The sequence below is a fragment of the Pogoniulus pusillus genome, chromosome 34, assembly GCF_015220805.1.
Source record: "Pogoniulus pusillus isolate bPogPus1 chromosome 34, bPogPus1.pri, whole genome shotgun sequence".
NCBI lineage: Eukaryota > Metazoa > Chordata > Aves > Piciformes > Lybiidae > Pogoniulus > Pogoniulus pusillus.
The window spans coordinates 14,021,007-14,040,240 of NC_087297.1; the positions used below are offsets into that span (position 1 = coordinate 14,021,007).

The window sequence follows — 19,234 nt, forward strand, 5'->3', positions numbered from 1 at the left end:
CAGGAAGGATGCTGTTCCCTGGGGCCATTCCGTGTTAGGTGGGATGGGGAACAAGTTCCAGCACTCAGTTAAACTGTCCAGCTAAAAAAGCCCGAGAGGCTGAGGGAAGACCTTTTGGCTCTGCAGCCACCGGGAAAGAGGCTGGAGCCAGCTGGGGATTCGTCTCTCCTCCCAAGGAACAAGTGACAGCAGAGGAGGAAAGAGGTTTGGGTGGGACGTGAGGAACAATTTCTTTCCCCAGAGGGCTGTGGAGGCCTGGCCCAGGCTGCCCAGGGCAGAGGTGGAGTCCCCGTCCCTGGCGGAGCTTCGAAGCGCTGGAGGTGTGGTGCTGAGGGACGCGGTGCAGCGGTGCCCTGGCAGCGCCGGCTGAACGGCTGCACTCGGTGGCTCAAAGGCCTCTTCCGACCAAAGCGTTTCTGTGACTGCCCGACCTTGGGTTCGGCCAGGCGGGGGTCGGCGAGCCCGGGAGCCTGCCCCGGGGGAGGCGCTGCCGCCGGCCCGGCCCCGGTGCCTGCGCCGCCCCGCAGAGCCGCGGCCATGGCGGCCGGACGGGAGCGAGCCGCACGCCTGCTGCGGCAGCTGCAGCTGGCAGCGTGAGTGCCACCGGGCCGGGGCGACCCGGGGGGGGGCAGCGGCGGTGGGCTCCGGCCTCCCAGCCTACAGCAGCCCGGGGCCGGCGGGGCCGCCTGGGCCCGGGGGCGTGGGGGGGGTCCCCGTGTCCCCCCGGTCGCGCTGAGCCGATCACGCCGGCACCCCGCAGACCGGGCACCGGGACCCGCTGCCCTCCTGCCGCCCTGCCGCCCACGCTGCCCGCCCGCCGCCGCTCCGGGTGGGCCAGGCCACTGGGGCCGTGAGCGGCACGAACGGGAGGCTCCAGCGCAAGGACATTCGGTCTCCTGCCCTCCTTTTTCCTTTTAACCCTTTTTTGCCCTTCCTTTCACCCGTTCCTTTTCCTTTCCCCTCCCTTTGAGCTCTTTGGGGGTGGTTTGTTTTTTTCTTCCCTTTCAACCATTCCTTTTCATTTCCCCCTTCTTTTTCACTACTCTTTGGGTTCGTTTTTTTCCTCTTAACAATGCCCTTTTTTCCCATCTCTCCCTTTGACCAGATGTCGGTGCCCAAGCCATTCCCACACTTTTTCCCAAGGTAAGACTCACTTTGTGTCTCCAGAATCATTCTATAGGAGACCACAGTCCCAGAGAGCTGTGTTTTGGCATCACCTGGGCAGAAGGTGCAGGTAACAGGTAGGGAGGGGGACAATCTCAAAGAACAAGGTAAGCAGGGTGGTGGTTTGCAGCTGTACGATGCCAATGGTTGCTGGAAAGATTCTGTTTCCACACAAATCACAGCTGATGCTTCCTCTCCCTCCCTTCTGTGCTGTGAGGCAAGATAAGCCCACGCCTGCTGTGGCTGCTACTACTGCTGGCAGCACCTGAGCCATCTCGATGGCCTTCCGAGGGGAAAAACATGCAGCTGTTACATGAGAAGAGACATGATATGGATGAAAAGGAGCTGTGTGCTGGGCAGTCCCCAGCTGTACATCCTCTAATACATCCCAGATGCTCCACAGTTAATGCTCTGAAGGTATCTCAGAGATCATAGAATCACAGAGCTGCCAAGGCTGGAAGAGACCTTGGGCATCACCAAGCCCAACCACTCACCCAGAGCTCACAGCCCCACTGCTGCTGCCAAGCCACTGCCACCAAACCACATCCCTCAGCACCACATCTGGGGCACCCTGGGCACTCCACCACCTCCCTGGGCAGCCTGTGCCAGTCCCTGACCACTCTTGCAGCAAATTTTTCTGACTATCCAACCTAACCCTCGCCTGGTGCAGCTTGAGGCCATTTCTTCTTGTCCTGTCGTTCGGGAGAAGAGGCCAAGAGTGGCCTCACTCCAGCCTCCCTTCAGGTAGCTGTAGAGAGCCAAAAGGCCTCCTCCAGCCTTCTCCAGGCTAATCAATCCCAGCTCCCTCAGCCTCCTAAGACCTCTCCAAACCCCTCACCAGCTTCGTCACCCTTCCCCACATGCACTCCAGTACCTCTTCATCTCTCTCAGGACTGCAGTGCCCCAGGGTGGACGCAGAAGTAGTGGGAACTGACCTAACAGTGACTAGCAGAAAACAACTCTTTGTGGTGTTTCTTGACAGCAGCTGAGGAAACAGCAATTTCTAGACTCAAAATCCTTCCTGCAAGTTAAGTTTGGCTCAAGGAGATGACAGCAGGGCACCTGTTATAGCATCAGAAAGCAAGAGGGTAAATGGCTTGGACAAGTCCTTAGCCTGTCAAATTAATGACTGAGAGTACAGCAGCCTCAAGCTTCAGGAGAGGTCAAGCACATCCAGCCTGGCAAGAGGTGGTGATGAAAGAGCTGATAGCAGCTGGCCCGGGGTTGAATGGAGAGAGCATAAAGGATTTAATACATCTCTCTGTTGCTGTTGTGGGTCACTGCTTCAGTGCACCCCAGAGTGTCTGCAAGACTCATTATCATGGCTTCACTCCTGGGGTCTGAATCCAGACTGCATCTTTTCAATTAGCCCAGCAGCCAGAAGGCACGAGTCCAGCAGGCAGAGCAGAATGCCTCAGCTGAGCTGTATCCGGGAGAAGAATGAGCTGCTTCCCTGGGCACAGCCTGCGTTGTGACAGAAGCAGGGTGTGCGAGGGACAGCCCCAGAGACACGGCAGAGAGAGGGTGGGGCTGAGATGCTGCCCTCCAGAGAGCTCCTCTGCTGCCGAGTGAAGCTGACAGTGGCACAGCAATTGCTGCTGGAGCAGAGCTGCTCCATTCTGAAGCAAGGAAGTCAGTTTCACCTGCAAGGTCAGGTCTAAGCAGGGTACCAGAGGTGTCACCACTGGTCAGTGTCACTCCCACCTGCAGAAGATGTTCTGTCTCCAAGTGCATATGGAAGGTGTCTCATGGATTTGTCTTAAACGTTGTCCTGAAGGCTCTCCTGTAGCCCCTCCACCTTTTAACAGCTCGGAGGCTGGCTGCAGCAGCCTTCATGCTCTGCAGGTGCTCACCTCTGGTCTTTGCAGACCTGTTCTCCTGCAGACTTCCTGCTGCCTTAGCTCTCCTGTCACAGATGAATTCCGTCCTGTAAGCAGAAAAGCCTCTTTAGCTGAATTATGTGACTCATATCGAATGTTTGGATCTTTTACTCTCACAAACTGCTTTGGTGTGTCCAGCTCGGGGGCCCTCAACACAAGAAGGTCATGAACCTGATGGAGAGGATCCAGAGGAGTGCCACAAAAATGATGAGGGGGCTGAAGCACCTCCCCTGTGGGGACAGGCTGGGAGAGCTGGGGCCGTTCAGCCTGCAGAAGAGAAGGCTCCAGGGACACCTTAGGGCAGCCTGCCAGAGCCTGGCTGCAGGAGACTGGGGGAGGGAATTTTGACACGGGCTGGGAGTGACAGGACAAGGGACAATGGACAATGGCTTGAAACTGGAGCAGGGTAGACTTAGAGGGGGCATTGGGAAGAAGTGCTTCACAATGGGGGTGGTGAAGCACTGTTCCCCAGGGAGATGGTGGAGGTCCCGTCCACGGAGACACTCGAGATCAGGCTTGATAAGGCTCTGAGCAACCTGCTCTGGTTGGGGATGTTCCTGCTTACTGCGAGGGTATGGACAAGGTGAGCTCTGGAGATCCCTCCCAGCCCAGTTCATTCTCTAGACGCCAAGGGGTGAAGTGGGTAACTGCTACACAGGTGAGCCCAGGTGGCCTCTGCGAATGCACTGATGGTTTTAACAGCACAAGGATCTGCCGGGTCTAGCCAGGAGGCACCGACTGAAGTCTTTGTTCTCTAATGTTGCTGCTTCATCTCCTTTGCAGTCCCTGAGCAGCCTGCCCCCGGCAGCACAGACTACGCCTTTGAGGTAGGCTTCCTAGCACACTAGGTTGGTTTTTGAAGTACCATCTTGAATATTTCCAAAGATGCCTTTTAGCACATGTTTACATTGCTAAGTGTTTCCACTTCCCTTTGCCTGCCTGGGTCTAGATGCCTTTTCTCTGTGTTTCCAGGGAAAATAGGCTCTGCTGTTAAAACTTCTTCCTCTTGCAGATGGCCATTTCCAACATCCGCTATGGAGAAGGAGTTACTAAAGAGATTGGCATGGTAAGCTCCTGTGAGCCCATCATGGCTCAAAAGGGACCTTCCAAAGCCTGCTTGGTGCTATCAATCCATTTTACAAGGAACAGCTTGGTGCTTGCAGCCCAGAAGGCCAGTGGCAGCCTGGGCTGCAGCAAAAGCAGCATGGCCAGAGATGGAGAGAGCTGATGGTGCCCCTCTGCTCTGCTCTGGGGAGACCTCACCTGCAATGCTGTGTCCAGCTCTGGAGTCCTCAACAGAGGGAGGACCTGATGGAGAGGGTCCCAAGGAGGCCACAAAGATGATCAGAGGGCTGCAGAACCTCTGCTGTGAGGACAGGCTGGGGGAGTTGGGGCTGTTCAGCCTGGAGAAGAGAAGGCTCTGGGGAGACCTTAGAGCTGCATTTCAGTATCTGCAGGGGACCTCCAGCCAGGCTGGGGAGAGACTGTTCAGAAGGGCCTGTGGGGACAGGCCAAGGGCAATGGTTTGGAACTGGAGCAGGGCAGAGTTAGGTTGGGCATCTGGAGGAAGTTCTGCACAGTGAGGGTGGGGAGACACTGGCAGAGGCTGCCCAGGGCTGTGGTTGAGGCCCCATCCCTGGAGACCTTGGAGATCAGACTGATGTGTCCCTGGGCAGCCTGCTCTAGCTGGAAACCGAGCGGCTGTGCCAATGAGTGGCACAATCTTCTCTTGGCCTTTTCATGGTATTTAATTTCAACCTTGTTGCAGGATCTGCAGAACCTTGGTGCTAGAAGAGTTTGCCTGATGACAGATACAAACCTCTCCCAGCTGCCTCCTGTGAAGGCAGTGTTGGACTCCTTGGCAAAGCATGGCATAAACTTTGAGATGTACAACAACGTCCGGGTGGAACCAACGGACCAAAGGTAGCCCTCAGCAGTGTGCTGCTTCTCCAGGAGGTGCCTGTGCCCTGGCAGCATGGCCCAGAGCACTGCACCCCTCCTTGGCACCTCCACACTCACCTCGAGAGTTAGTTCCTCTGTGTGCTGTTTGCCTGCTAACTGGGAGCTGCTGTTGTTTTCCAAGTTTCCTGGATGCCATCGAATTTGCTAAGAAGGGGGAGTTCGATGCCTACGTGGCTGTTGGAGGTGGCTCTGTGATGGACACCTGCAAGGCTGCCAACCTCTACGCATCCAGCCCTGCCTCGCACTTCCTGGACTACGTCAACGCTCCCATTGGCAAGGGGCAGCCTGTCACTGTGCCCCTCAAGCCACTCATTGCAGGTAAAGCAGGACAGAGAGTGTGCAGAGGCTCTGGGGGATAGCTCTGCCGCGATCACTCTGTCTCTGCTGCTTCAGCTCCCCTTGGTGCTTCTCCTCCAGCTGTATTCAGCAGCAATGCTGCTGTTTGCTTCAGTGGAATCACAGTCCCAGGCTGTGGCATTAGCTTGTCTTGTGCAGCTGAGTTTTGCCATTGTCTTGTGCAGCTGAGTTTTGACTCCTCTTGCTGACAAAAGGGATCAAAGTGGCAACTCCTTTTTGAGATGTAGGTTGACAGAGAATCATAGAATCAAGCAGGTTGGAAGAGAGCTCCAAACTCATCCAGCCCAACCTAGCACCCAGCCCTGGCCAATCAACCAGAGCATGGCACTAAGTGCCCCAGCCAGGCTTGGCTGCAGCACCTCCCTGGGCAGCCCATTCCAATGCCAGTCACTCTCTCTGCTAACAACTTCCTCCTAATATCCAGCCTAGACCTGCCCTGGCACAGCTTGAGGCTGTGTCCCCTTGTTCTGGTGCTGGCTGCCTGGCAGCAGAGCCCAACCCCACCTGGCCACAGCCTCCCTTCTGGTAGTTGTAGACAGCAATGAGCTCTGCCCTGAGCCTCCTCTTCTGCAGGGATCCCTCTGAGATGTCCTGTGGGTTTGGTGGCATCAGTGTTCTGCTTTTGTTTTGCAGGATTCCCTCTTAATTATTGTTTCTTTTCTCTTCATTCTTTCCTTTTAAGTTCCCACCACAGCTGGAACTGGGAGTGAAACCACTGGTGTTGCCATTTTTGACTTCAAAGAGCTCAAAGTGAAAACTGGTGAGTTTTGCTGTGCCAGACAATGACTTTTCTAAGGTCTTCAGCAGTTCCCTGCCTTGAAAGAAAGGGCTGCTGCTTGCCATTGCAGGTGGCATCTCCCTTGCTTCAACTGCCACAGGCAAGTTTGAAGGCTCCAAGGTTTCCTCCTTGAATCTAAAGTGCAGCATCTTAACGTCACAAAATACCTCTGTAATGCAGCAGATTAGAGCTTGAAGGCAGCACAGGAAACTAAAATCTTTCAAGTTCTTAAATGGCAGAAAATGTTCATTTGCAAAGGAAATTTCTCCTTGCTGCCAGGGTCAGCCCAACTGTTCCTTATTTCCTCTGCCTTGTGCTTTCAGCTTTCAAGCCTCTGCTCCTTTGTTGTGTAATTGCAACCAAATGTTGCTTTTCTTGGCTTTGGAAACCTCAGGCCTGAGATGCTGTGCACACAAGGGGCACTGACTTCCTTTGGCCTTTTCATCCCTGGCAAATGAAGGTTAGGGCTAAAATGCCATCTTAAGCTGCACTGGTGTCCGGGGGGCTGAGTTCAGCTTGTCCCATCCCATCTGCTTACAAATAAATCGACAGCAAGAACATTCATCTCCTTAGCTCATTTTCTCACTTGCCCGCTGCAGGAATCGCTTCCAGAGCCATCAAGCCAACGCTGGGCATCATTGATCCTCTGCACACTCTGTCTATGCCTGAGAGGGTCGTGGCCAACAGTGGCTTTGATGTGCTGTGGTGAGTTTGCTGTCTGGGCTGCAGCTTGAATTTGTCACCACTTTGGATTTTTTTCTTATCATGAAGACTGCAGGAAAAAGCTGCACAGCTCTCAGGAGCAGGAAAGGGAGGATCTGTTCTGGTCAAGGTGGCTCCTCTTATACTTTCCTCTTGGTTTCACAACCTCCCTCAGAATGTGTGGAGGCCTCGTTGCTCTCTGCAGCTCCCTGGAAGGAGGCTGGAGGGAGGTGGGGGTTGGGCTCTGCTCCCCAGCACCAGGTGATAGGAGAGGAAATGGCCTGAAATTGTGCCAGGAGAGGGCCAGGTTGGAGATGAGGAACAACTTCTTTGCTGCAAGAGCGGTCAGGCACTGGCACAGGCTGCTCAGGGAGGTGGTGGAGTCCCCATCCCTGGAGGGGTTCAGGAAGCCTGTGGCCATGGCACTTTGGGTTTAGTGGCCATGAGAAGCCTTTAGCTAATGTCCAATCTAAACTTCCCCAGCCTCAGCTTGAGGCCATTCCCCCTTGTCCTGTCTCCAGTGACCTGTGAGAAGAGCCCAGCAGCAGCCTCTGCACAATGTCCCTTCAGGTAGCTGTTTTGCATGCAGAGAGTGGTTAGGGGCTGGGATGAGCTGCCCAGGGGGGTGCTGGAGTCCCCCAGCCTGGATGTGTGTCAGGGCGGTTCAGCTGTGGTGCTTGGGGCTCTGGTTTAAGGTGAATCTTGCAGAGCAGAGTTCCAGGTTGGACTGGGTGACCCTGAGGGTCTCTGCCAGCCTGGGCGTTTCTGTGCTCTTTCCCTCAGCCACGCTCTGGAGTCCTACACTGCTCTGCCCTACGACCAGCGCAGCCCCCGCCCCGCCAGCCCCCTCGCCCGCCCAGCCTACCAGGGCAGCAACCCCATCAGCGACGTCTGGGCCCTGCACGCCCTGCGCATCGTGGCCAAGTACCTGAAGAGGTAACGGCTCTGGCTCGCCCGCAGCAGCCTGCCCTGTAACCTGCGGCAGCAGACTCTGCCTTCTCTGGCGTGCAGAGAGGTTTTCAGACACAACTGGAAGGAAGTTTAGAGCCGTCTGGGGGAAGCAGCTTTGTAATGTCCCTACAAAGCCGTTTTGAGTCCTCAGTTAAAGTCACTCCAGGCAGATACAGGAGCAACATCCACATCTTCTGAAGAACCTGCTCTCTGGGGCAGCGCAAATAGAAGATGTAGGAGCCCGAAGGAGATGCTGCTGGTGCCACTTCTGTCACCTCCAGCAGAGATGAAGGTGCTTCTAGCTGCGTCAGGGTCACCACAGCACTTCATGTACAAAACCTTTCAGAAAGCAGACCTTTCACTTGAGTTAGGCTGTGACAGCTCTGGGAGCTGGGTTTGGTCCCAGCCAGTGACGTTTTGGTCTGTGTACAGCTTCTGTACCCCAGTGTGGGGGCTTTGTAGAAGACTTCTCACAGCCCTTAGCTAAGCAAAGCAATTGCTTGTTCCCGTGGGATCTCTTCAGGAGACTTTTTCTCCATGCTGTCAAGCTGCCCCAAGCAGCCTGATGGGAAGGGAGGTGAGGAACCCTGTCCTCTCCTCACAGAGATGGCAAGGTCCAGACCTCACCAGGGCATGAGAAAGCTGGAGTGGCCTTGGAGCTGTTGCCACAGCTCCTCAGGTTGGCTAAATTCACTCAGGTTTTGGCAAAGTGAAAGGAAACTTGCACCAGGCTGCTCTGGACCCAGATCAGGGCTGCTCTGGCTGAACTGTGACTAGATCCTATTGCCAGTCAGCTTATCTTAGAGGGCTTTGCACCTCTGCCCACAAAGCAGCCCTCTCTGCCTTTGCCTGAGCCAGCTCTGTTGGAACTCACTGCTGCTGTTGTCTCCATGTGCACAGAGCCATCAGAAACCCTGAAGACCGTGAAGCAAGAGCCAGCATGCACTTGGCAAGTGCTTTTGCTGGCATTGGCTTTGGCAATGCTGGCGTCCACCTCTGGTGAGTACACACAGACATCCAAGGTCAGCTCCAGGCTGGCACAGATGTCACTGCCTTTACTGCTGAATACATGTGTGAGAACATTCACAGTTCACAGAATGGGTTGGGTTGGAAGTGGCCTTAAAACTCATCCAGTTCCAAGCCCCCTGCCATGGGCAGGGACATCTCCCACTAGATCACATTGCTCAAGGCCTCATCCAGTCTGGCCTTGAACACCTCCAGGGAGCAGGCATCCACAGCCTCCCTGGGCAACCTGTGCCAGTGTCTCCCTACCCTCACTGTAGAGAATTCCTTCCTCATCTCCAGTCCAATCTGCCCTCTTCCAGCTTCAGTCCTATCACTACACCATGTCCCAGCACGACAGGCTGATGGGCTCTCGGTGTTTCTGTGCAGGAGGATTGTGTGTGCTGCTGTCTGCAGAAGAGGAGACTGAGAGGGGATTTGATCAGTGTCTGCAACTATCTGAGTGCTGGGGGTCAGGAGGGGGGGACAGGCTCTGCTCACTGCTCCCTGGGATAGGACAAGCAGCAATGGATGGAAGCTGCAGCACAGGAGGTTCCAGCTCTGCACAAGGGAGAACTTCTTGACTGGAAGGGTCCCAGAGCCCTGGCACAGGCTGCCCAGAGAGGCTGTGGAGTCTCCTTCTCTGGAGCCTTTCAAGGCCTGTCTGGATGTGCTCCTGTGTGCCCTGAGCTGGAGTGGATGGTCCTGCTGTGGCAGGGGGTTGGACTCAGTGAGCTCTTTGGGTCCCTTCCAACCCCTGACATCTGTGAGCCTGACACTCAGCTCTAGCCCTGTGAAAGCTGTGAGACAGGCTCCTTCTCTACCTTCCTTGGTAGCCAAGAACAATGGGGAGAAAAGACAAATATTAATGGCATCTAAAATGTTGGATGTCATGGCAGCTGTCCTGCAGTGAGGTCATTTGTGCCATTCCTGGCCTGGTGCAGTTGTCTGTCACTTGGCCCAGGGAGCAGGCATTCAGCAGGCTGAAGTGAGCTGGAATATTGCAAGGCAAAGCTGGCTGTTTCCTGGGTTTGTCTGGGTGCTGGGTGTTGGGGGGGGTGCTTGCTGGGGGGGTTGCCTGGTTGTTTGAAAGGGCTGCTTGTTCGGTTTGTACAGCTGAGTGCCTGAGGTGCAGCGTGGGCACCTAACATCCATACCGTGCCTAAATGCCTTCTAACCACCCTTGCCTCGGGCTGCCCTGCAGAAGCCTGACCACAGACATTCTCCAAACGCCAGGAGAGCTTCCCTAAGCAGCTTCCCTCTCTGTTCCAGCCACGGGATGTCTTACCCCATCTCTGGATTGGTGAAAACCTACAAGGCAAAGGATTATAACGTGGATCACTCTCTCGTGGTAAAGCTTGGCTTTGTGTCACACCTGTCTGTTATCTCAGGGTAATGAGCACTAAAGCACTCTGAAGTGCATGTCCTGCTGACCTGGATTTATTCTTTCTCCTTTCTTTCCCTCCCAGCCCCACGGCCTCTCAGTGGTGCTGACCTCCCCAGCAGTGTTTGCCTTCACAGCGCAGATACGTCCTGAGCGACACCTGGAAGCTGCCGAGATCCTGGGTAGGAAGCTCTGTGGGTACAGCTTGCTCACACCAATGGAATTCTTTCCAGCATGGCTTCTGGGGAGGAAAAAGAGAACTGGTGTATGCAAGCAGTCAGAGCTGGTTGTTACTTAGACCTCAGGTCAGTTTTTTTCTGCTCTAGACAGCCAAGCTGCTGCCAGTGTCCATGCTTGCTGGCAGTGATCACAGCCACTTGTGCAGCAGTGGGGAGAGCAGGGAGAAAGTGGTCAGGGCAGCTCTGCTGGCACTTGGGAACTGTCTGTTCGGGCCCTTGTATGGGCAGGCTGCTGCACACAAGTCACAGTGATCCAGTCACAGGACTGCCCACACTGCTGCCTACCAGCAGCTGCTCCATCACCCCATGAGCCCTCCCTACAGAGAGAAGGGGAGCAGGGAGAAAGGAGGAGCCCTACAGGCTGAAGTGAAAGTGAATTTGGTGGAACAGCCAAATTAGTGCCAATGCCAACACGAAATACGGAAAGTTAAACTCACCCAGCAACAGAGCAGGAAGGCAGTGCTTGGGAGCAGGAGATCAGCAGGAAGGCAGTGCTTGGGAGCAGGAGATCAGCAGGAAGGCAGTGCTTGGGAGCAGGAGATCAGCAGCAAGAGCAGGAGCCCAGGCAAGAGGAGCTAGAGCTTCACCAATCTCCCCCACTTTGTGCTGAGGGTGATGTGTCTGGGATGAGATTCACCTGAAGCCAGCTCAGCTCAGCTGCCCTGGCTGACTCCAAACTGCTGACTGCTGGCCCAGAGTTTTGTGCCAGCCATAGCAGTAAAATTACAGCAGCAGTGTAAAAGCACTGTGAGGGTTGAGAGTGAGCCTGGTACACAGCCAGTGAAAGCATCACAGCCTTTTGGAGAGGATGGGAAGCAGCATGGGCAGGAAAGCTGCACTGAGGGCAAGTCCCAGGTGTTGGGTAAATGTTGGCTGTGAGGTTGTGCAGCCTCTCTGCTGAGTGTACAGCCCTGCCTGTGCCTGAAGCCAGAACACAAACCTAGAGTCATAGATTCATAGAATGGTTTAGGCAGGGACACCTCCCACCAGCCCAGATTGCTCAAGGCGTCATCCAGCCTGGCCTTGAGCACCTCCAGAGAGGGGACATCCACAGCCTCCATGGGCAACCTGTGCCAGTGTCTCCCCAGCCTTACCATAAAGAATTTTTTTCCTCATCTCCAGACTAAATCTCCTCTGTTCCACCTCAAAGCCATTGTCCTTCCTCCTGTCACTCCTGACCCTTCTAAACAGTCCCTCTCCAGCCACCTTCTAAGTCCCCTTCAGGCACTGGCAGGCTGCTCTAAGGTCTCCCTGGAGCCTTCTCTTCTCCAGGCTGCACAGCCCCAGCTCCCCCAGCCTGTCCCCAGAAGGGAGTTTTTCCAGCCCTCTCGTCATTTTTGTGGTCTCCTCTGGACCAGCTCCAGCAGCTCCATGTCCCTTTTGCACTGGGGGCTCCAGCACTGGAGGCAGTGTCCCCGGTGGGGTCTCAGCAGAGCAGAGGGGCAGAATCCCCTCTCCCATGCAGCTGCTCTCCCTGCTTTGGCTGCAGCTCAGCACAAAGCTAAATGCAGAATGTCTGTGTCCCTGCAGCAACAACACACAGCTGGAGCAGCCTAAGAAGCACAAGAAGGGGCTTCTGGCCTTAGGAGCACATCAGAGGCTCTGAGCTCTGGAGTGGTTGGAAAGCAGCTCCTTTAGGCTCTGTGGTGTGAACTGCTCTCAGCAACTCTGTCTCTGAAAGTTCTGATCATGTCCTGTATAGAAAGTTAATCTGCATTGCTGTCTGCTTTGCTGTAAAGGGACTCTGCTGCAAACATGTCCCAGGGAACCGCATTTGTCTGTTCCCACCTGGGCTGTTTGCTTCTGATTGCAGTGCAGAGTCCAAGTGACTGCAGTAGCTGATTCAGATCTGAGCTGCTGCCAGGTGCAGTGACTCAGAGGGTATGGGATGGTGTGTGTACAGCTGTGAATCTGGGTACAGCCAGGAAAGCTTAATACCTCCCCGGGTGGGTTCTTTAGCAGGTGAGGTGGGTGTGCCTGAGGCCAAGATCTGCCTTGGCAAGGCTGATGACTCCTTTAGGCTGAGCAGAAAGCAAGCACTGAAATTACAGCAAGACTTTCAAACTGCCCTTCACATTTGCTGGCTTCCCCCTCCCTTTCCCTCGTACTCTGTATTGGATATAAATTCCAGCTCCTCCTCTCCAGCAAAACCCAGGCTAAGCTCAGACTGCATGACACAACCCCCACAGCACAAGACTTCACAGCAGCCTCTGTCACACTTTATTTATCAGTTGCTCCCAGATTCCAGCTCCTGCAGCACTGCCAGAATGCCTGAGCTCCTCAGATGAGCTTTGCTGGCCTCCACTCCAAGCCCCTCTCAGCGTTGTGCTGAACTGTTTGAGTGTCACCAAAGATGTTTTTTCCCTGTAGCTATGTTGTGCTGTTACTCATCATCTCGGTATGGACCTAACATAGTTCTGGTGTGACATCACTGGGGTCATACAGAGAACAAACTTAGCTCAGCTTCCTTGGGGAAGAGGTCCTGTGGAGGAACCTGAGCCTTCTGCCTGGGCTTGGGTTCCTGTTGCTTGTCAGTGAGTCCTGACCGTGGCTCGACGAAGGGGAAGAAGCTGTTCTGTAAGAAGTGCTGCTCAGCTCTCGTTCCCTGCCGGTGCTCTCAGCACTGCTGAGGAGGTGTTTCAGACTCCAGCTCCTCCTCCTCAGCTCTGCACTGTCCCAGGCAGCTCAGCAGGCCCTCAGATAACCAGAACGGGCTGCCCAGAGGCGGGGTGGAGACCCCATCCCTGGAGACGTTCAAGGTCAAACTCGATGGGGCCCTGAGCAGTTTGCTGCAGTTAGAGGTGTCCCTGCTGACTGCAGGGGAGTGGAACAAGATGTCCTTTCAGGGTCCCTTCCAACCAGACGCATTCTGTGGTCCTGTGGCTTCAAGTTTAGGCTTTTCTTAACCCTCTGTCTGTCTCCAGTTCTCCCTGCGAAGGTGAGACTGAGCAGTGCAGTCCCCTAGATGTCAGCAAACTCCAGGCCTTCCTGAGCAGCTGGTGTTTGGCACAGCCTGCGCAAAAGCACCTCTGAGGCTGCAGCCTCAGCTCCTTCTGCAGCAGTTAGTCAGACGGGGGAGAGCTGCTCCCGCTCAGCACAGGACCAGAGGAACCAACCTCATGTGGCAGTCAGTCCTGTGGCAGCAGCTACCTGCTCTGCTGAGCTGGTTGGAGCTCACCCCTCCCAGGGCAGCAGTTACCTGCTCTGCTGAGCTGGTTGGAGCTCACCCCTCCCAGGGCAGCACTACCTGCTCTGCTGAGCTGGTTGGAGCTCACCCCTCACAGGGCAGCAGCTACCTGCTCTGCTGAGCTGGTTGGAGCTCACCCCTCACAGGGCAGCAGCTACCTGCTCTGCTGAGCTGGTTGGAGCTCACCCTCCCAGGCTGCCCCAGCCGTGGATGAATCCTGACCCCTGTTTGTCACTCGGTGTTGCTGTGGGGCTGTGCCTGTTAGGAGTGGGTCCTAGGAGTCGGTGCAGAGGAGGCCTGCTCTGCTGCCTGCCCCTGCAGTCGAGGCACTGTGTCTCATTTAGGAGCTGACATCCGCACTGCCAGAACCAAAGAGGCAGGCTTGGTCTTGGCAGACACGCTCCGGAAATTCCTGTTTGATCTGGACGTCGACGATGGCTTAGCTGCGCTCGGCTACTGCTCGGCAGACATCCCTGCCCTGGTCAGAGGCACCCTGCCCCAGGTGAGACAGCAGCAGGCAGCTCCTGCTGCCCCCTCCAGCCAGGGGCACGTCGTGAGGGGTCCTTCACAAGCAAACACTCCTCCTAGTCTTACGTGAGAGCAGTGGCGATGGGGACAGGCCAGGCTGGCCCGGGGGGCTGTGTCTCTGCACAGCTCAGGGCTGCCTTCTCGCTGAGCATCCTGCAGCCTGCTCCTCACATGGCTCCAGGAGAGCCTGGGTGCTGGGCTGGGAGTTGGGCTGGATGCTGGGCTGGGTGCTGGGCTGGGAGTTGGGCTGGATGCTTGGCTGGGTGCTGAGCTGGGTGCTGGGCTGGGAGTTGGGCTGGATGTTTGGCTGGGTGCTGAGCTGGGTGCTGGACTGGGTGCTGGGCTGGGTGCTTGGCTGGGTGCTGAGCTGGGTGCTGGACTGGGAGTTGGGCTGGATGCTTGGCTGGGTGCTGGGCTGGGTGCTGGGCTGGGTGCTTGGCTGGGTGCTGGGCTGGGTGCTGGACTGGGAGTTGGGCTGGATGCTTGGCTGGGTGCTGGGCTGGGAGTTGGGCTGGGTGCTGGGCTGTGTCTTTCACCATCACAGCTTTCAGCAGGCTGGTGTTTGTCAGAGCCCTCTGATGACTGCAGGAGATCCTTTCCAGGCTGGCTGTTTCTGTGGTTCTGTGGCTCTGCTGCTCGCAGCTCGCTCTCGGTGGTGTGTGCAGGCTGGGCTGTAGGCACAGCCTGGGTTCCCAGCTCACTTTGCATCCCACTTTTCCATATTGAGAAGTTGCACTTTTCCTCCCAGATGGCTTTTTTGTTCCCCTGACCCCCAGCAGAATTAGAATCAAGGTCCCCTGGGATGGCACAGATTAAACTGGTAATACCATTTATTGTTTCAGTGCTCACAAAGGCACTGCAAAAAGCAGCACAAAGCAAAATCCAGAGTCCTCCTGGTTGGATTCATCTGCTCTGGAGTGCTCTGCCTGCCTAGGATTTCCCTCCATCAAGTAGCAAGGGCAGTAGGCACTGCAGAGAGAAGGAACATTGCACAGGCTGAAAGCTCCTTTGGTTTTGCAGCAGTACCTCTGCCCAAGCCTGGCTCTCCTCATTCACAAAGCTCAGAGCATTCACACCAGAAGGTCAGCGTTAACACTGCTCTCTGGTGCCAAGAAGATGACACAAGGTGCAGCTATTCAGCAGGGGCAAGGCCAGGAAGGAAGCTGAGCTCTCTGAGCACACATTATACAGGCCCAGCCTGCAGACTGTCCTGGGGGCACCTGGGAGGTCGGTTTTGATGAATGTGTTCCTTCCTGGGGCCATCCCAAGCACAGCATCTCAGGAGGATGTGTTGGACACAGCTGCAGGAGGGAGGTTCTCCACTAAAGGATACTGGAGAGCTTTTGCTGTTTGTTAGCTCAGCTCAAATCAACTTCTCACTCATTTGCTGATTAATTGTTCTGTCTAGAATGAGCTGGGCAGCAGCAGCTGAACACCTACAGGGCTCCCCACCCACGGAGCAGGAGGTGCTTCTGAATTGTCATCCCTGCCTTTGTGGTTCCTATGTCCAGAGGAGCAGTGGAGCCTGCACCTGAGTTTCCCTCTGCCTGATGCAGCTTCATCACCTGGAATTCTGTCGAGTCACCATCCCAAGAAGCCCTCCCCCAGCTCCTTCTGTCCTACTCCCAAGAGGCCAGACTGTCTGTTAGGCAGGTTCACCACTGCCCCTTGCTGCCTCCCTTGCTGGGAGGCCAAGTTCCCAGCAGCTTTCACTCTCCCCATCTACAGCAGTTTCTGGGCTTCAAGAGATGTTGTGGTCTGAACATTTCAGTCACTAAATGTTGAGCTTCTGGCTCCACTGCTAGCAAATGAACTCTGCTGTGAGTGAAGGAACCTGTGCCCCCAGCACAGCATTCAGCACACAGCCAGCCAGGAGCTATGTTTGAAGGCTTTGCCTCTGAACTGCCTTCTGATCTTGCTCCTCTGTACTTAGTCACAGGCAGTTGTGGCTGACACCTCCTGGGAAGCTGTGCAATGCCTCAGCCTTCATGGCTGGGTCATTTGCAAAGCCTTGCTGCTCTCTGTGAAGGCCTAGCACAGAGGCACAGGGCACAGCTGGTCTTGCATTCGTTTTGTATGCAGCCCTCTCTAACCCAGCTCTTTATTCTTGCAGGAGAGAGTGACCAAGCTGTCACCACGTCCCCAGACAGAAGAAGACTTAGCTGCCCTCTTCGAGGCTTCCATGAGGCTCTATTAGCTCAGTCATTGTGTTGTGCATGCTCTGTGCTGGTGATTTCCCAGAGAGAGAGGCTGAGTCTGTTTGGAGGATGGAACAACTTGGGTGCCTTTGACTCCAGCACACTGCTGACAGGTCAAGTGGTGATCTGTAACCAAATAATGCTCACTGTGCTTTTCTCCTCGCTCAGCACTCAGTGCTATCAGCTTCCATAAAAACTGCAGCAGATTTCTGCCTTTACTGGAGGTTTTGGTGTGCTTTAGTGGTGGTCCAAGGGGGAAAGGTGTTTTAAAGGCTATTCCAAACCATCCTGCAAATCTGGGGCTTTATTTACACTGTCTGTGATTTTACAAGAAGAAATAATCATAGAATCACAGAATGGCTTGGGTTGGAAAGGGACCTTAAAGGTCATCCAGCTCCAGCCCCCTGCCATGGGCAGGGACACCTCCCACCAGCCCAGAGTTGCTCAAGGACTCATCCAGCCTGGCCTTGAACACCTCCCTGGGCAACCTGTGCCAGTGTCTCACAACCCTCAACCTGTGCCAGTGTCTCCCCACTCTCACTGGCAAGAATTTCTTCCTCCTCTCCAGTTTAAATCTGCCCTCTTGAGGGGAGTTCCTCTGCAGAACAGGTCATCTTGCTGCACTCTGTCCCACACAGCATCATCCTTCACAGCCGTTCCCCACCCCTGGGGAGGCCACAGCTGCCTTTTCCTGCTGGGTTCTGTGGAAGGAAGCTATCAGCTGCATGAGGCTGCTTTGTGGGCTGATTGCTGCTGCTGGGCTCCCACAGGTGCTGCCACTCAGGGCAGCCAGCAGCCGCGGGCAGAGGTGAGGTGCTGTGGTTGGGTATGCAAACGTGGTGGTGTCACCCACGGCTGCGCTGCGCCCCGCGGGGAGTGAGTCTGCAGCTTCAGAGCACCTCAGCAGAGCACCACTGAGACAGGGGAGAGGGCAAGGCAGAAATGAAACCCACATTTTAACACTGCCTTTCTTTTTTTAACCAGTGCCCCCCGGTTGTGGGCAGCTCATTTAAATCAGATTCTGCACCATGACAGAGTCCCAGCAAGGTGGGGGTGGGAAGGGACCTCTGGGGATCATCCAGTCCAAGCCCTCTGCTAAAGCAGGGCACCCACAGCAGCCTGCCCAGGAGCACAATGGCATGGAGGCGGTTGGAAGCTCTGCAGAGAAGACTCCACGACCTCTCTGGGCAGCCTGCTCCAGGGCTCCAGCACCCTCACAGCAAAGAAGTTTCTCCTCCTGCTCAGATGTTGGTCCCTTTCAGCATCTGATGCATGGAGATAACACAGCACAAGACAAAGACAAGAAGACCTCCTTCAGCTTTCTGTCAGCTTGAAAAGTGGAGGAGGAGTGATGATGGTCCAGAGACACAGCCCCCAAAAGCTCTTTCTTGTTCCTTGGGCTTTCTCCCAGGCTTACCTCTGGACAGAACTTCCCTTGTAATGGACACAGAACTGAGCAGATCCCAACCAGAACTGAACTGATGAAGGTGTTTGTGTGGAGGCTACCAGGGGGGGCAAAGGGCAAGGGAAGATGATCAGTTCTGGAAAAAGCAAAGAGCTGAGGCCACCTGCCTTGGAAGGGACTGACCTCTGTGTAGCTTATGAGCCTGCAAATCCTCTCCTATGTATTTGCAGCATTAATTCCCCTTGTTAGCTGAGGTGATCTACTTTAATCAGATTCCTAGAAACAAGTCAGGTACTTAAAGCAGAAGATCTTTGACACTCCCACCAGCAGCGTCAGGAGAGAGGCCAAAGGCCAAAGGAGAACCAGAGGCACAGACTCACAGGTGAGAAGGGACCCTCAGGGGTCATCCTCTCCAACCCCCCTGCAGTCACCAGGGACATCTCCAGCTAGAGCAGGCTGCCCAGGGCCATATCAAGGCTGATCCTGAACGTCTCTGGATAACCTCTTCTATCTCTCCAGAAGCCCTCTGAGGATGACTGGCACCAGAGGGAGTCTCCCAGTTTCCTCCTCCAGACTCAGCTGTATGATTTATGGGCATTTAGCACACTTGTGGCACAAAAGCTGCCTCCAAAGCCTCACGAGTCTGAGACCCACCAGTTCCTATTGCTCCTGCTGTGTTCCAAACCCTCCTCTGCCCCCAGGCCATCTCCTGTGCTCTCTTGCTGCTTCACAGGCACCAAAACCTAACATCTGGGTGAAGAGAGGACTCAAAACTGCCATCCTTTAGAGCAGCTTCTGCTGCCTAAGTGTCCAGCCGTGGGGCCTCTGAGTGCCACTGCTGCTGGTCCTTGCTTTCAGTTTAATCTCATTTTCATGCAGGACTTAGCCAGAGGAGGCAGTGCCAGCTGATACCTCCAGGGACCTTCATCCCAACCAGCACGTGTGCTGCACACGGCCAGAGGAGCTTGATGGCTGTGCCAGGACACCCCAGAGACAAACAAGGTGGCAGTTCAGCTTGCCTCAGCCCTTAGACCTATCCATGGTTACCCAAGCAGTGGCTTTTCCTCCATGTGGTGTCGGACAGAGTGCAGCTGCAGAGAGAGCCACCCCTGCGCCAGCCCAGCAGCCACAGGGCGAGGTTTGCTCCTGAGGCTGTCCAGAAATGGTCGTGTTCAGATCAGGAGCCAACAAGGAAAATAAACTGATGTCAATGTGGCGTGGGAAAAGCTCCATTTCTTCATGAACATCCGGGGAACTGTTGTTCTGCAAGACATTGAGGGGCTGGAGCAGGTCCACAGAAGGGCAACAAAGCTGGGGAAGGGTCTAGAGGGCAGGGCTGGGGAGGAGCAGCTGAGGGAGCTGGGGGTGTGCAGCCTGGAGAAGAGGAGGCTGAGGGCAGACCTCACTGCACTCTACAGCTGCCTGAGAGGAAGCTGGAGGGAGGTGGGGGTTGGGCTCTGCTCCCTAGTACCAGGTGACAGGAGAAGAACTGGCCTG

At 55.3% G+C, this 19,234-nt stretch overlaps 1 protein-coding gene across 2 annotated transcripts; it reads left to right on the forward strand.

Moving 5' to 3' along the window:
• Positions 1-507: 507 nt before the first annotated feature.
• Positions 508-16,555, forward strand: ADHFE1 (alcohol dehydrogenase iron containing 1). Of its 2 annotated transcripts, none has more exons than XM_064170580.1 (14): positions 508-593; positions 1,106-1,143; positions 3,828-3,871; positions 4,057-4,110; positions 4,813-4,967; positions 5,128-5,324; positions 6,046-6,123; positions 6,741-6,846; positions 7,627-7,779; positions 8,695-8,793; positions 10,069-10,147; positions 10,266-10,362; positions 13,951-14,108; positions 16,248-16,555. In XM_064170580.1, exons 1-14 carry the CDS (start codon positions 538-540, stop codon positions 16,329-16,331), a joined length of 1,398 nt encoding a protein of 465 aa, XP_064026650.1. In that variant the 5' UTR covers positions 508-537; the 3' UTR covers positions 16,332-16,555. The 2 variants fall into 2 exon arrangements, with proteins under 2 accessions (XP_064026650.1, XP_064026652.1); XM_064170582.1 differs by having other exon boundaries at positions 14,002-14,108.
• The last annotated feature ends 2,679 nt before the right edge of the window (positions 16,556-19,234 follow it).

Coding starts and splice junctions, on each gene's coding strand:
- ADHFE1 (XM_064170580.1), top strand. CDS start 538: ATGGCGGCCGGACGGGAGCGAGCCGCACGCCTGCTGCGGCAGCTGCAG. Junction 5,325..6,045: donor CCTCAAGCCACTCATTGCAG/GTAAAGCAGGAC, acceptor TTTCCTTTTAAG/TTCCCACCACAGCTGGAACT. Junction 10,363..13,950: donor GGAAGCTGCCGAGATCCTGG/GTAGGAAGCTCT, acceptor TGTCTCATTTAG/GAGCTGACATCCGCACTGCC.